This window comes from Panthera uncia, assembly GCF_023721935.1.
Source record: "Panthera uncia isolate 11264 chromosome E2 unlocalized genomic scaffold, Puncia_PCG_1.0 HiC_scaffold_19, whole genome shotgun sequence".
NCBI classification, from domain to species: Eukaryota; Metazoa; Chordata; class Mammalia; order Carnivora; family Felidae; genus Panthera; species Panthera uncia.
Window position 1 is genome coordinate 11,673,644 of NW_026057588.1, and position 15,782 is coordinate 11,689,425.

The 15,782-nt window shown below is 51.7% G+C and overlaps 1 protein-coding gene across 2 annotated transcripts in view; it reads left to right on the top strand.

Annotated features, from left to right (window-relative positions):
* The first annotated feature begins 14,439 nt into the window (after positions 1-14,439).
* The window catches only part of PLAUR (plasminogen activator, urokinase receptor), a 14,617-nt gene continuing 13,274 nt past the window's right edge, over positions 14,440-15,782 (top strand). Inside the window, exon 1 of one of the 2 annotated variants that reach the window (XM_049620971.1) lies at positions 14,440-14,793. In XM_049620971.1, the coding sequence (XP_049476928.1) occupies positions 14,736-14,793 (58 nt within the window). In that variant the 5' untranslated portion in view covers positions 14,440-14,735. The remainder of the gene's footprint in view (positions 14,794-15,782) is intronic. The other variant, XM_049620970.1, reaches the window with a different exon arrangement.

A 15,782-nucleotide genomic window follows, 5' to 3' on the forward strand; every position in this document is an offset into this window, starting at 1 on the left:
AACACGCCCCCCCCCCACCCTCCTTCCCCCACCAGCCCTCTGTTCCCGCCACCACCCCCCAACCACAATCCAGAGCATTTCCTCCAAAGTGGGACCAGCCTGGTCTCAGCCACCTCCTTCCAAACCGTGAAGATATACTCTGAAGAGCAGCAGACAGAGCCGAAGGTGGGGCCACCCCACACCGGTGCTTCGTCCTAAAACCTTCGGGCTAGATCCTGTGGGTTCCTTTACTCATTCCACAAACATTTCTTGAGCACCCACTGTGCCAGGCCCCGTTCTGGAGACCCAGTCCTGACCGCGCAGAGAAAAGCCCTCCCTTGAACCCATTTAATTCCAAAAGTGATTAAAAAGTAACCCTGAGGGGCGCCTGGGTGGCTCAGTCGGTTAGCTCTCTGACTCCGGCCCAGGTCATGATCTCACGGTTTGTGAGTTCAAGTCCCGCATGGGGTTCTGTGCTGACAGCTCAGAGCCGGGAGCCTGTTTCGGATCCTGTGTCTCCCTCTCTCTCTCTTCCCTTCCCCCACTCATTCTCTCTCTCTCTCTCTCTCTCTCAAAATTAAAATAAACTTAAAAAAAAAACTAATCCTGAAAAAAAGATTAATCCTGTTATTTTAGGTTTTAAGATACTGTGTTCTAGCCTCCGGGCTCTTTACCATTTGATCAATTTCAGAGCTTTCTTAGAGGTCTGAAACATTTAAGAGGAAGCTGCTTAAACGGATTTTTTTCCTGAGTCAAAGCTAAGCCATGACTCGTTCTAAATGTGATTTATGTTGCACTATTGGCAAATACTGAAAAGCAGACCAAAGAAAACATGACCACAGAACCGTGTTGGCTAATACGTGGCCCCTGTGCACCTGTAGCTGTTGAGCTCTTGAAATGCGGCCAGTTCCCCTCGTGCACTGTTGGTGGGAACATAAACTGGGGCAGCCACTGTGGAAAACAGTATGGAGGTTCCTCAAAAATTTAAAAGTAGAAATACCATGTGATCCAGCGATTTGACTACTGGGTATTTACCCAAAGAAAGCAAAAACGCTAATTTGAAAAGATAGCGGTACCCCTATGTTTATTGCAGCATTATTTACAAAGGTCAAGATACGGAGACAAGCCAAGTATCCATCCATAGATGAATGGATAAAGAGGGTGTGGCATATATATATGGTTAACAAAGGGGAAATGGGGGTGCCTGGGTGGCTCAGTCAGTTGGGCAACTGACTTGATCTTGGCTCAGGTCATGATCACAGGGTCATGGGATCAAGGCCCACATTGGGCTGTGTGCTAAGCCCGGAGCCTGCTTGGGATTCATTCTCTCTCTCTCTCTCTCTCTCTCTCTCTCTCTCTCTCCATCTTCCCCTCTCCCCAGCTTGTGCTCTCTCTCTCCCTCTCTAAAACAAAAAATATATAAATAAATAATAAATAAATTTTTAAAAGGGGGGGTGGGTGGAGGGTGGGCAAAATGGGTGAAGGGGAGTGGGAGATTAAAAAAAAAGAAACGGGGGCACCTGGGTGGCTCAGTTGGTTAAGCGTCCAACTTTGGCTCAGGTCATGATATCAGAGTTTGTGAGTTCAAGTCCCACGTTGGGCTCTGTGCTGACAGCTCAGAGCCTGGAGCCTGCTTCAGATTCTGTGTCTCCCTCTTTCAGCCCCTCCCCTATTCGCACTCTGTCTCTCTCTCTCTCAAAAATAAATAAACGTTAAAAAAAAAAATGTGGTAGGTTCCCTTTGAGATGTGCTGTGAGTATAAAATAACCCTAGATTTCAGAAGCTTAGTTTGAAAAAATAAAATGCCTCATCAATAATTTTATATTGATTATGTAAAATCAATATGCTTTTTAAATTTTTATTTATTTTTGAGAGAGCAAGTCGGGGAGAGAGAGAGAGAGAGAGAGAGAGACAGAATCCGAAGCCAGCTCCAGGCTCCGAGCCGTCCGCATAGAGCCTGATGCGGGGCTCGAACTCATGAACCATGAGATCATGACCTGAGCCAAAGTCAGATAGATGCTTAACTGACTGAGCCACCCAGGCTCCCCATGATTTTTAAAATTCAAAAATCGTTACATGTCGAAATAATATTTTAGACATGCTACCTTAAATGAGATACATTATTAGAATTAATTTCGCCTGGTTTCTTGCACTTTTTCACGTGGCTACTGGCAAAGCTTTCATTCCATCTGTGGTTCCCATTACATTTCTCCTGGGGCTGCTATAGATTGCCCACCAGCAGACAATTACTCCAAGTATTTCAAGACAGTCCCTTTGATCTTTCTCTACGCACAGGAATGTTTGTTTAACACAGTTATAATCATAACTGGCATTTACAGGCTGAATGGCGTGCCCACCTCTCAGCTTGGGACGGGCTGTTTTATTTGGGGAGAAGTAACAATTTTTAGGAGGAGTCAAACCCCAGTTGTTTGAAAGTCTGGCTCGTAGTCCCCCCGAGGTGGAGCTGTCCGGGGTCTCCCCGTGGCTACACCTGCCAAATACAAATTCCTTCTTTGGAAAAATAACCAAGCAACAAAGTGATCTTTATCACTGCTCAGAGTCAGGTCTGGAGGAAGGCCAGCGAGGAGGCGCTCACTCTCAAGGGCGCACAAGTGCAGAGTCAGCGCCCGGAAGTAAATGCCTCCTTAAAATTCACACCCTGGGGCCTCGCTGGCCTCACCCTAGAACCGGGCCCATCGCTACCTGTACATTTCTTGCTCTGCTTGGCTAACCCTCAAGGGGAGCTTCTCTCCTAAGGAGAAATAAAATTCTGGGGCTCCTCTCCAGCTGCCCGATAACTCAGTGAGTACAACTACAATTTCCATAGTGCCTGCTACCTGCCAGCCTTGTGCTCCAAAGCACCCCCTGCAAAGCCTCTTTCACACCCATTTTTCCGGAGGAGAATACTGAGGTCAGCCAGGCAGAGCTGGCCATCAAGGCCAAGTCCCCACAACACCCCATCTGGTGGCCCGACCCCCAAGTGCTGCCAACAAACCTTGTCGGGCGGCCCTGCCGCAGCCGTTTACACAACAGTCTGTGCTGACCCAGAGGCTCGAGTGGGGGCCGTAGGTCAGGGTGTAGACACCTTCTCGGCATTCCGAGACACACGACCCGTTCCTGATGAGGGTCCCATTTTCTAGGGATAGACGTTGAGGAGGGGGAGATTAGGGACTCTCACCGCCCTCCCCGGACCTCTGTCCCCTCTGTAGCAATCCCCAGAGGTCAGTCTGGGACCTCAGCTGGGATTGAAGCCACCCCAGCCCCCCTTCCCCAGCAGCACCGAGCTGAGCGAGTCAAAACTTTGCGACCTTCAGTCCCAGGGTGGTTCTTCCACGCCCCTCTCCCCCCACCCCGTGCCCACCCGCTTTGTTGGGCCTCCGCCCAGCCCCCGTCTGGTCCCCCACCCAGCTGCATCTGGCCAAACACGCAGGCTTCCTTGGTGGGAGGACAGGTCATCTCGGTGCAGTTTCCCAGCAAAGAGCAGACTGGACACGTCTTGGAGGTCCCTGCGGGGAGAGAGGAGTGATCAGACCCTGTAATTTGAGGAGAGAACACAGGCGTGTGCACACACACAGGGTTCACGAATAGAATTAAGGTGGGGGGGGCACCTGGGTGGTTCAGTCGGCTAAGCGTCTGACTCTGGATTTCAGCTCAGGTCGTGACCTCGCGGCTCATGGGTTCAAGCCCCATGCCGGGCTCCGTGCTGACAGTGCAAAGCCTGCTTGCGATTCTCTCTCCCCTCTCTCTCTGCCGCTTGCTCACTATCTCTCTCTCTCTCTCTTAAAACTAAACAAACTTTCGGGGCGCCTGGGTGGCTCAGTCGGTTAAGCGTCCGACTTCAGCTCAGGTCACGATCTCGTGGTCCGTGAGTTTGAGCCCCGTGTCAGGCTCTGGGCTGACGGCTCAGAGCCTGGAGCTTGCTTCCGATTCTGTGTCTCCCTCTCTCTCTGCCCCTCCCCTGTTCATGCTCTGTCTCTCTCTGTCTCAAAAATAAATAAACGTTAAAAAAAAAAAAAAAAGAATGAAACACAGGGGACACCTGCGTGGCTCAGTCGGTTAAGCGTCCGACTTCGGCTCAGGTCAGGATCTCACAGTTTGCAGGTTCGAGCCCTGAGTCAGGCTCTCTCTGCTGTCAGCTCAGAGCCTGGAGCCTGCTTCGGATTCTGTGTCTCCCTCTCTCTCTGCCCCTCCCCCGTTCATGCTCTGTCTCTCTCTGTCTCAAAAATAAATAAACGTTAAAAAAAATATATAAAAAAAAAACAACTAAATAAACTTTCAAAAAATTGGATTAAGGGCCCAGGGTGCGGGGCGCAGGGAACGGCTGTTGGGAGATCAAGGAACATTTTCCCGGAGGGTGTGTAACTGGCGTTCAGGGCGGCAAAACGGCAAAAAGTTTGGAGGCAGAAATCAGCATCTCCAAGCTGAAGATGCTATTGATGCCCATCTGATCTACCAGTTCTCGCCAGGCAACTCTCTCCAAACACCTCCATCGGGAGCCCACGGTTGAACGCATAAAAGTAGAATGTCCCATGGGGCGCCTGGGTGGCTCCGTCGGTTAAGCATCCAACTGGTTTCGGCTCAGGTCGTGATCTCACGGTTCGTGGGTTCAAGCCTCGCATCGGGCTCCACACTGACAGTGTGGACTTGGGATTCTCTCTCTCCCTCTCTCTCTCTCTGCCTTCCCCCACTCATTCTCTCTCTCTCTGTCTCTCACTCTCAAAATAAATAAATAAACTTTAAAGAAAAAAAATTTTTTTAAATGGAATGTCCCTTCTTAGTGTAGGCTGGGGAGAATTGTATCCGTCCAGGAAGCTTTCTTCTTCTTCTTCTTCTTCTTCTTCTTCTTCTTCTTTTTTAATGTTTATTTATTCTTGAAAGAGAGAGAGAGACAGAGCACAAGCAGGGGAGGGGCACAGAGAAGGAGACACAGAATCCGAAGCAGGTTCCAGACTCCGAGCTGTCAGCACACAGCCCGACTCGGAGCTCAGACTCAGGAACTTCAAGATCATGACCTGAGCCGAAGTCGGACACTTAACCGACTGAGCCACCCAGGCGCCCCATGGCAGCCTTCTTCTTCACCTGCAGAGAGGCACCTGGGGCTCTTCCGAGAATCCACAGGCTCGAAGTAGCCCGGTCTGAAGACTGCAAACCGTGCCTCATACCTGCCTCTTATACATGAAGAGGAGAGGAGACAGAACACAGATGGGTTTAGAGTCTCACTCGGGGTCACACAGTGCGATCCTGGCTAAGTGCTGGGCCACTTAATCCCCAACCTGAGCCCACGGCACAGGTTTAGAACCAAAGAGGAGACAGGCAGGCAAGATAAAGGAATAATAATAACTGATCCTGGGGCACCTGGGCGGCTCAGGAGGTTGAGTATCTGACTCTTGGTTTCCACCCAGGTCATGATCTCACAGTTTGTGGTTTCGAGTCCCACGTCAGGCTCTGCGCTGTGGAGAGCCTGCTTGGGATTCTCTCTCTCCCTCTCTCTCTGCCCCTCCCCATTCTCAAAATAAATAAACTAAAAAAAAAAAAAAAAAAAAAAGAAAGAAAAGAAAAGAAAAAAGAGACTTAAGGTCACAAAGCTAAGAACGGGCAGAGCCAAGATGTGAACCCTGGCAGGCTGGCTCCAGAACTACGTTCTCAAACACAGTTCAGCTGCCTCTGCTAGACAAAAAGCTGAGGGAGAGAAGGAGCCGGACCCCAGATTCTGAAGCTGGATTCCCACCCCGCATGTGAACACGGACTGTCTCTCTCGCTCTTTCTCTCGTTCCTGCTCTCAGGGACCACATGTAAAGTGCCTACCTGCTGGGGTGGCCAGCGCTCCCAAGAGCGCCAGACTGGTGAGGAGCTGGAGCATGATCCAGGCTGGAGGGGAGGAAGCAGGACACAGGTGACCTGGCCTTTTATGCAAGGGCTAGACTGGCAGGCCTAGAAGAGAGAGAGCAAACAGGTGAGGGAGATAGCGGCCCCACCCTCCATCCTGGCCACTGGGACACCTGGCAGCGGTGGGGGGGGCGGGGCAGGCAGGGGCGTTAGGGAGGAGCATGGAGATGGGGAAACTGAGTCCTGAGAGGCAAGAGGGAGAGTCATGAGGCCAAAGAAAGAAGGGCATGCTGGCATTACCATTGCTATTATGAACGCGTTCCTGATCATTCCATAGAGACGTTAGCTCACTGAATCCCTACCATAGTCTACAAGTCATTACCCTCAATCCTAGAAGGGATACAGTATTCCGATATTTGACCGTCTATCGGTACAGGTCAGCCTCTGTGACAGTAACCACGAGGCCTGCTGGCCTCCACAGACCTGGTGTTGCTAGAACATGGGGGTGCCCGGGAGGACCCGGGCATGCCACAGGGGCGCTCGGGGTCTCGGGACAGCTAGCAGATTTCTACCAACCAAATCTGGAAGTATTTCCATAGTTTGACGGCTGGTACAGTTTAAATGAGCCCCGAATTTCCCGCATTTTATAGGGAAAGAAACTAAGTCTCAGAGCCATTAAGGCCCTTCTCCAGAGCCACCAAGCGAGGACATTGGCATAACCAGGATCTGAACACAGGCCTCTCTGACCTGACTGCTGAGCCTCACGGAGAGGGAAGAGGGAAGACAGCCCCCCACCCTCACCTAGAAAATGGCCTGCCTCAGCCAGATGAGGCCTGCATTTCTCTTCTGCCCCTGCCTCTGACTGGGCAGCCTTGATTTGCACATCCGTTTAATGGGAATAAGGTCGATCTCAAGGACCCCACAAGAGGCCCGCAGCCCCAATGCTTGGTCTCCGTCAGAGTCACCTCCTCATTGCTTCACCTCCCCACCTGCCTCTCCTTTGACTTATATCTCTGGGGATATCCCGTCCTTGGTTTCAGTCCTCAGTGCGTCCGTCCACTAAATTGGCACACTCCACCCTCTCCTGCTGACGCTGGGCACATGGTGGCCGTGTTCCCATTGGGAGGATTCCGCTAGCGATGTTCCGGCTCTAAGGAAAGCACACACGCTTCCAGAAGAGGATGAGCACTTTGGATCCAGATGGCCTGGGTTCAAGTTCCCGTCCTGCTGCTTCAAGCTCAGTGGCCTCGGGCAAGTCACGTCACCTGCCAGGGCCTCAGTTCCTCTTTTGTCAGATGAGGACAGGAGAGGGGCACTTGGGTGGCTCAGTCCGTTGGGCACCTGACTCTTGATCTCGGCTCAGGTCATGATCTCATTGTTTGTGGGATCAAGCCCCAGGTCAAGCTCTGCACTGACAGCTCGGAGCCTGTTTGGGATTCTCTCTCTCTCCCTCTCTCTCTGCTCCTCCCCTGCTCACACTCTCTCTCTCTTTCAAAATAAATAAATAAATATTAAAAAAAAAAAAAGGAGAGGAGGGGGACCTATGTCAAGGCCTGCATTGAGGGATTAAATGAGTCAATGTACGTAGAACACTGAGGACAGTAGGCACTGTGTATTGTCATTTAGCACATTTAGCAGTGTGCCCTACAAGGCTGGGGCTGGCCTCTCCCCTTGGCTCAGAGGAGAGATCCCAAACAAGAAAAAGAGCCAGTCCAAGGTCAGCCGCAGGCCTGTTGGGCTCCCCAGAGTCCAGGCGGGGCCCTCAATCAGCGGGTATAATCAAGGAGCTTGAGGGGCGCCTGGGTGGCTCAGTCGGTTCAGCGTCCGACTTTGGTTCAGGTCATGAAGTCACGGTTCGTGAGTTTGAGCCCCAAGTCGGGCTGTGTGCTGACAGCTCGGAGCCTGGAGCCTGCTTCGGATTCTGTGACTCCCTCTCTCTCTCTGCCCGTCTCCCACTCGCACTCCGTCTCTCCCTCAAAAATAAATAAACATTAAAAAATAAAAAAAATTAAAAAAAAAGCAGCTTGGGCCTAAGGGAGGAGGGAGCCTGACAGGGTGCTGTGGCAGGGAGAAGCTTCTGGAGGAGGTCCACCGCCTTCTCAGTGGACCCAGAACCCTTTGGTCCAGGAGAAGAGGGAAGAAGGGAGAACAGGTGCCCCAGTCTGGAGTCTGGAGTCTGGAGCCCGGGAGGAGGGACTTTTGTCCCTCTGGTGCTTTGTGACTACAAACCTATCTCCTGTCTCCTCAAAGGTTAGCTGATAACTCAGGCTCCGCAAACGGGCCTGGAGTTGCACAAACACGAGGTAAAGTGTGTGAAGGACAGGCAGGCAGGCAAAGGACATGTTCTTGCCCTTACTTTGAAACCTGGAGGTGAGGGGCACCTGGGGGGCTCAGTCAGTTGAGCACCCGACTCTTGATTTCGGCTCAGGCCATGATGTCACGGTTCGTGGGGTGGACCCCCACATCGGGCTCTGCGTTGGCAATGCGGAGCCTGCTTAGGATTCTCTCTCTCTCCCCTTCTCTCTCTGCCCCTCCCCCACTCACACACGCACTCTCTCTCTCTCTCAATATAAATACATAAACTTTAAAAAATATATATATATTCAAAACAAAATGAAACCCAGAGGCGAGGGGACATAGGAGGAATTATGTAATGTCCACACAAGCCTGTGGGCCCACGCACACCCCCCTTCAATGCTCAAACCACAGAGTAAACTGAAGCACCGTCCCGTCCCTAAAATTCTCCACCTGAAAATAATGTAACCAGAGTTACAGCTTCTTCTTTCCTTCTTTTCTTCCATTCGATAAGTGGACCTTCGTACAGTTCTGTATTTTCCCTCAGTTTGCGATTACAAACTCTGTGGCAACAAAGAACTTTGCACCACGATAGTTTCACACACGCCCCAAGTTCCCCCACGTGGTAAGTGGTTTGTGTCAAAAGGTTTGTCTCCATTTGTCATTTTGAGAACAATTGCAAAATCACCCTTCCTGGGATTGTACCAATTTTTGCTCACACCAGCTGGTCAGGGAGCGTCGGCTTCCGCACAGATTCACCGACTCTGCGTATCATCACTCGGTTTTATTTTTGCCAGCGTGGAGGGGAAAGGGCCGTGGTAGGATGGAAATGGCCATGAACTCTGAGTCTACCTGGGCGGCTCAGGTCATGATCTCGCAGTTTGTGAGTTCAAGCCCTACGTCGGGCTCTGTGGTGACGGTTCAGAGCCCGGAGCCTGCTTCGGAGTCTGTGTCTCCCTCTTTGTCTCTCTCTCAAAAATAAATAAACATCAAAAGAAAGAGAGAGAGAGATGGAGTCTACCGTATGCTAATGGGAATTTAAATAAAAACTTGAAAAAAAAAAGAGAGAGCGAGAGATGGAGTCTAACTCCCTCTCGTCCACTCTGAGCCAATCTCGGAACTTGCTTTGACCATAGAAGGTGGCAGAAGCCATGTTGCATGAGTTGAGTCTTGGCCTCGGGAGAGTTTGCAGCTTTTGTTGTCACTGTCTTGCTCCTGCGACCCCTTTGCCACTGTACGAAAGAGCTCCCCTCCTGCAAGGGCGGAGACCACTCAGAGGAAGGCTCTGGGCCTTCCAGCCCGCCCAGCGAGGACCTACGAGTGAAGCCATCCAAGACCAGTCAGGCCCAGCCGAGCCACCCCGGACCAGCTGGGCCCGGCCAACCCGCAGAGCCTTCGAGTGTAATATGTGCTGTTTTAAGCCGCCACATTTTGGGGTGGTGCAACACAGCAAAAGCGAACAGATGCGAATCGCATCATAGTATCGCTTTCATGCTTCCTCTTCGGTCCTCTGCTAATTTTCTGCTGGTTCTTGGGAGCCTTGTTGGTTTCCTGAGGCTGCGGCAACCAGGAGCCTCAGACAGGATGACTCAGAATCACAGAAGTGCCCGGCGGACCCTGCATCGGGCTCCGCACGGAGCCTGCTTGGGATTCTCTCTCCTTCTGTCTCTCTACCCCTCCCCCACTCGCCCTCTCTCCCCCCCCCCCCCCTCCCCCCCCCCCCCCCCCCCCCCCCCGCCAAAAAAAAAATTAAAAAAAAAAAAAAAAGTGCCAGGACTAGCTGCTGTAGCCCTAGAGGGCATTACTCTGAATTCAGGGGGAAAAAAAAAAGAACAACAGAAATGCACAAAAGAACAACAGAAATGTGCTGTCTCACAATTCTGGAGGCTGGAAACTGAAATTGGAAACCCAAAAGCAAGGTGTCAGCAGGCCTGCTTACTCTGAAACCCTCTTGGGTGAGTCCTTCCTGCCTCTTGCCAGCTTCTATTGGTTTGCTGGCAATCTTTGGTATTCCTTGGTTTGCAGCTCCCTGACTCCAGTCTCTGCTCCCTTTATCCCATGGCCTTCTCCCTGTGTCTCTGTCTTCATGTGATGATCTTCCCATGAAGACACCAGCCGCTTTGGATTAGGGGCCCCGCCTCCTCCCCTATGACACCATCTTCACAAATTACATCAACAACGGCCCTATTTCCAAATAAGGTCACATTCTGAGTACTAGAAGTTAGGATTTCAATAGATCTCTTTCTTTCTTTATGGGGGGAGGGGGACTGGAGAGGCCAAGGAAGACACAGTCAACCCTCAATCAGGGCTCTTTATCTATTAGCAACATTAGCCCTTGAAGTACAATGATTATTTCTGCTGTTGCAACTTAGTGGTGTTACTTGAGCTGCAAGGTGCTAGACACGGGGAAATTGTCTTTGTTGCACTAACTCAGCAGATCTTTTCTCCCCTCCCCAAGTCAGCCCTGCCCCAGAAGCCAGGGGAAGGCGCTGCCAAGAACACCAGTGGAGGACGGATGGAAAGAGGCTGGGGGCTTCCGGCTCCTGGTTCTTGTCCCCCCACCAGAGCGGCAACGTTCACCGTGATGGTTTTGCACGTGGGCCCTGGAGCCAGGCAGCTTGGGTCCAAACCCTGACTCTGTGCCCACAGGCCATTACAGGCAAGTGACAGCCTCTGGTATTAGTTCCCTGTTGGCTCTGTAACAAATTAGCATCAATTTAGCAGCTTCAAACAACAGAAATGTACTCTCTTACAGCCCTGGAGATCTGAAATCTAAAACCAGTCTTAAAGGGACAAAATCAAGCCCGTTGAGTGTCCGACTCTTGATTTCAGCTCAGGTCATGATCTTGTGGGTTCGTGAGATCGATCCCCGTGTTGGGCTCTGTGTTGATGGTGCAGGGCCTGCTTGGGATTCTCTCTCTCCCTCTCCCTCTGCCTCTCCCCTGCTCATGCTCTCTAAATGAATGAATGAATGAATGAATGAATAATTACCAGCAGCAAAGTGTCTTTTCTCTCTGACCCTGCTTTCCTCCCCCTCTGTGTATAGTCAAATGTCCATGTGCCTCCCTCTGTAAGGACACTTGTGATTACATCAAGGGCCCACGAGGGTCATCTAGATAATGTTTCCATCTTGAGATCCTTAACTTAATCACATCTGCAAAGACCCCTTTTCCCAAGACAGTAACACTCACAGATTCCAGGGTTTAGGACCTGGAGATTTTTGGCTGCCATTATTCAGCCAATCATGCCTTTTTTATTTATTTATTTATTTATTTATTTATTAAAAAAATTTTTTTTAACATTTATTTATTTTTTAGAGACAGAGAGAGACAGAGCATGAGCAGGGGAGGGGCAGGGAGAGAGGGAGACACACAGAATCCGAAGCAGGCTCCAGGCTCCGAGGCATCAGCACAGAGCCTGACGCAGGGCTCGAACTCACGAACCACGAGATCGTGACCTGAGCCGAAGTCAGACACTTAATGGACTGAGCCACCCAGGTGCCCCCAATCATGCTCTTTTAAACTTTAGTTCCCCCAACTACAAAACAAGATCCTGTGAGGATTCACCAAGTTATAAAGATAAAGCCTTCAGTGGGGCTCCTGGGTGGCTCGGTCGGTTAAGCGTCCAACTTCAGCTCACGTCATGATCTTGCAGTTTGTGGGTTCGAGCCCCGCATCGGGCTCTGTGCTGGAAGCTTGGATCCTGGAGCCTGTTTCGGATTCTGTGTCTCCCTCCTTCTCTCTGCCCCTCCCCTGCTCACGCTCTGTCTCTCTCTCTCAAAAATAAATAAACATTAAAATTTCTTTTAAATAAATAAAAAATAAATAAACATTAGAACGATTTTTTAAATAAATAAAGTCTCTCCTTTATGCCTCAGTTTCTCTGCCTGGAAAATGGGGAAAGAGGGGTGTGGAGTTCAGGAGTTTCCCAGCTCTTTCACTTCCTGGGGTGGGTGGGTGGGTGGGGTTCCTCTTTCATTGCCCATTTTTGCAGAGGGAGGCCCTGACAGGTGATGTCACCACATCTGGGAGGTGGCCAGGCCGGGATGGGAAAGCCACATTAGTGTCCCCTGGAGCCACAGCCGTGCCCCCACTGACAGCCAGGTCAGGGGCTTCGGGCTGGTGGCAAGAAGCTGAGGGGGTTGTGGGTATGCACTCACACACGCGGTCTCTGTGTCTCCCCTTGCTCTCTCTGAAGGAACTGGGTGTCGTGCTCTCCAACTCCCTCTGCTTCTGCCTCTGTGTCTGCCTCTCTCTGTCTCTGTGCCTCTATTTCTCTCCGTCTCCGTCCTCTCAGGTGAAGAGATCTCTCTCCCTGTCTGGCTGCCCCTGAATCAGTCTGTCCATGGCCCCTCTCCTCTCCTCCCCGCCATCTGTCACTCTGTCTCTCTCACCGTCTCTCCCTCTCTGTGTCTCTGTCTCTCACGGTCTTTCTCCCTGACTCTGCATGAGAGTCTCCTCTCCTCAGCTAGGGGAAGCCCCCGAAACCTGCAGGCCCCCCTCAGGGCCCAGCAGTCAGGGAGGAGAGGGGCGAGGCCCAGGTGAGTCAGGAGGAGGAAGGAGCTGACATTCCTGGAGCTTCTCTGGGATTGTACATGGACCCAGCCTCCTGCCCGCCCCCTCTCATGACACGTCACTGGACCTCACAGGTGTGTGTCACTTGAGAACGAGTCACAGAGAGAAAGAGGCCGAGAGATAGAAAGAAAGGCAGGCATGGAGGGGCGCCTGGGTGGCTCAGTAGGACCAGTGCCTGACTTCGGCTCAGGTCACGATCTCGCGGTCCGTGAGTTCGAGCCCCGCGTGGGGCTCTGTGCTGACAGCTCAGAGCCTGGAGCCTGCTTCGGATTCTGTGTCCCCCTCTCTCTCTGCCCCTCCCCCACGTGTACTCTGTCTCACCCTGTCTCTCCAAAATAAATAAATGTGAAAAAAACAAACACTAGGCTCTACTGCCTCTTAGAAGATAGGATTTTGGGGTGACTCTTCTTACTTTACCTTAAAGTTATTACCTTAAGGCTTCAATGAATTAGTAAGAATAATAATGCAATACCTGTTATTAGAGCGGTAGAGGGAGTACCACTTACCCATTGCCTACTCCTCTTTCCCTCCCTTATTCTGTTCCAGCCACACTGGCCACTCTCCTGGTCTTGATCCCACCAGTACACTCCCACCTCAGGACCTTTGCACTGGCTGCGGCCCCTCCCTGGAACTCTTCCCGGGCCATCTGCCCAGCTTCTGCCCTCACCACATTCAGCCTCTGCTCACAGGCCACCTGCTCAGGGAAGCTCTTCCGCATCACCCCACTTAAACTAGCCATGCCTCACTTGTGCTCTTGCACTTCCTTCACCACGGTTTGCTTTCCACCTTCCTTATCACTGCCTGACAACCGTAGATTAAACAACACATGTTTACTCCTCATTGGCAAGGGTAGGGACTTTGCTTTGTTTCCTGCTGTGTCCCCAGTCCCCAGACCAGTGCCTGGTACAAAGTAGGTCCTTGGTAAATGTTGAAGGAATTTGTTGAGCCTTCCTTGGGGACCAGCAACTACCTCAGACATTCCACCTGCATTAAATTGCTCTGATTGGTCGGTCAGAAGCACCCCGAGATGGAGACACTAGACTGTTTCATCTTTTACATGTGATTTTATTAAAAAAACATTTTTTTAACATTTAATTATTATTGAGAGAGAGAGAGAGAGAGAGACAGCATGAGCATGGGAGAGGCAGAGAGGAGACACAGAATCCAAAGCAGGCTCCAGGCTCTGAGCTGTCAGCACAGAGTCCGACGCGGGGCTCGAATCCACGAACTGGGAGATCATGACCTGAGCCGAAGTCGGACGCCCAACCAACTGAGCCACCCAGGCACCCCTATTTTACTTTTTAAAAAATTTATTAGGGACCATTACAAACACACAGAAAAGGAGACAGAATGGCAAGTCAGTTACCCTGGTTACCCTGATATAATTGATGCAAGTATTCTGCCTTTCTTGTTTCCTACAGCATTTTAAAGTAAACTCAGACATCAGTGACATTCACCTCTAAATATTTAAGTTAACGTCTCTAAAAACTAAGAACAATTTCTCGCATAACCGCAAAACCATTTTCATAACAGCAAGATCTACTTTTTTGGCTCAAGTGTTTTAAGGCAAATTAGAGACATTACATTATTCCACCTCCAAATATTCCCGCGTGCATCTCTAATGATAAAGACATTTCCCCACATAACCACAACACCATTATCCCTTCTCACAAAACTAACAGAAATCGTTAACAATAACTGATGATCAAATGTCCCATCAGGAGTTTTAACCGGCCCGCTGAGGTCCTTCGCTCGAGGCCCCATAGCAGGAAGCAGGAGAATTGGAATTTGCACCTCGGCTGACTGGAGACGGCCCGTGACCACTACACATGAGTCAGAGCAGAGCCAGCCCCCCTACTCCTGGCCGGCCGCGCCCTGGCAAAGGAAGTTTTTGAGGAGGAGGGGTGTGGGGGGAGGAGAGGGAGTCACCCACGCATCTGGGGCTGACTCGCTCTTTCGCAAAATCTCTGGGAGGAGCCCCGGGGCCACAAAACTGTCTCCTTCCCCAGGCCAGACTGAGAGGTGCAGGGAGGCCGCCGACAGGACCTGCTGCCACCAGACATGGGCCGCCCGCTGCTGCTGTCGCTGCTGCTGCTGCTGTTTCAGACCTGCATTCCAGGTAGGGACTGGATGCCGGAACCTCTGAGCGGGGAGCTGGGTCTTGAACTTAGAGGAGAGGGTGGGGGAGGGCGGTGGCCTCAGAGTTCGACGGGTTGGAGGGCGAGGGCTCAGTCTCCAGCACCCCCCACCCACACACTCAAATAATAATCCTGCTGTCTGCAGCCCCACACAGCACCGTACCCGGCCCACAGTAGGTGCTCAGGCAATATTAGTCGAGCGAAGGCGTGTAGTTAACCACAGCCACCGTTGAGTGAGTGCGTTCTTTATTCCGGCCGCTCTTCTAAGCGCTTTCCTTGCAATTTCAAACTGGACGGGCTGGACTAGTCTTGGCCCTGCTTCAGAGAAGGAAACCGGCACAGAGAGGTTAAGTAACCGGTCCGAGGTCACACAGCCACCCCTTGAGTAAGTGGGATTCTGACCCCGCAGCAGGAACGTTGCGCAGACTTCTCCACGCTGTCGGATCTCCCCCCACCGACCAGCCGCTTGAAAGACAGGGAGGACGGAGCTTCATTTTACCAGAGGTCTAGGGAGGCCGAACGTCGCGGAGGCAGGGGCTTGGGATCCAGGGCTTGTCCCTCGAACCTCGAGGACCTTTGCTTTCACTGTCCCCTGGCCGACGCTACCCTCTCTACTCTTTTTCCCCGGAAATGTACCGGAGAGGGTTGAAAAGCGAGAGGAAATTGAGAAGGAACTGAGTCAAGGCGGGGCGGGAACGGGGGTTGCGGGGTGGTTCGACACTGAATAACCCGAAAAGCTCTCCGGATCATTCGTGGCCAAGAATGAGTAATGACTCCAGGGGAGTGCGAATTTGGGGTGGGGAAGGGACCCCCTGCAGGGGAGGCCTGGTAGGCGGGGATAGGAGCTGGGGCGGAGCTAGTGGGCGGAGTTATAACCGCAGGACGTGGAGCGGGCTGGGGCTAGAACCTCGGGAGGAACTGGCGGGCGGGGAGAGAGCTTCGTGGGAGGAGCCTGTGGGCGGGGAGAGAG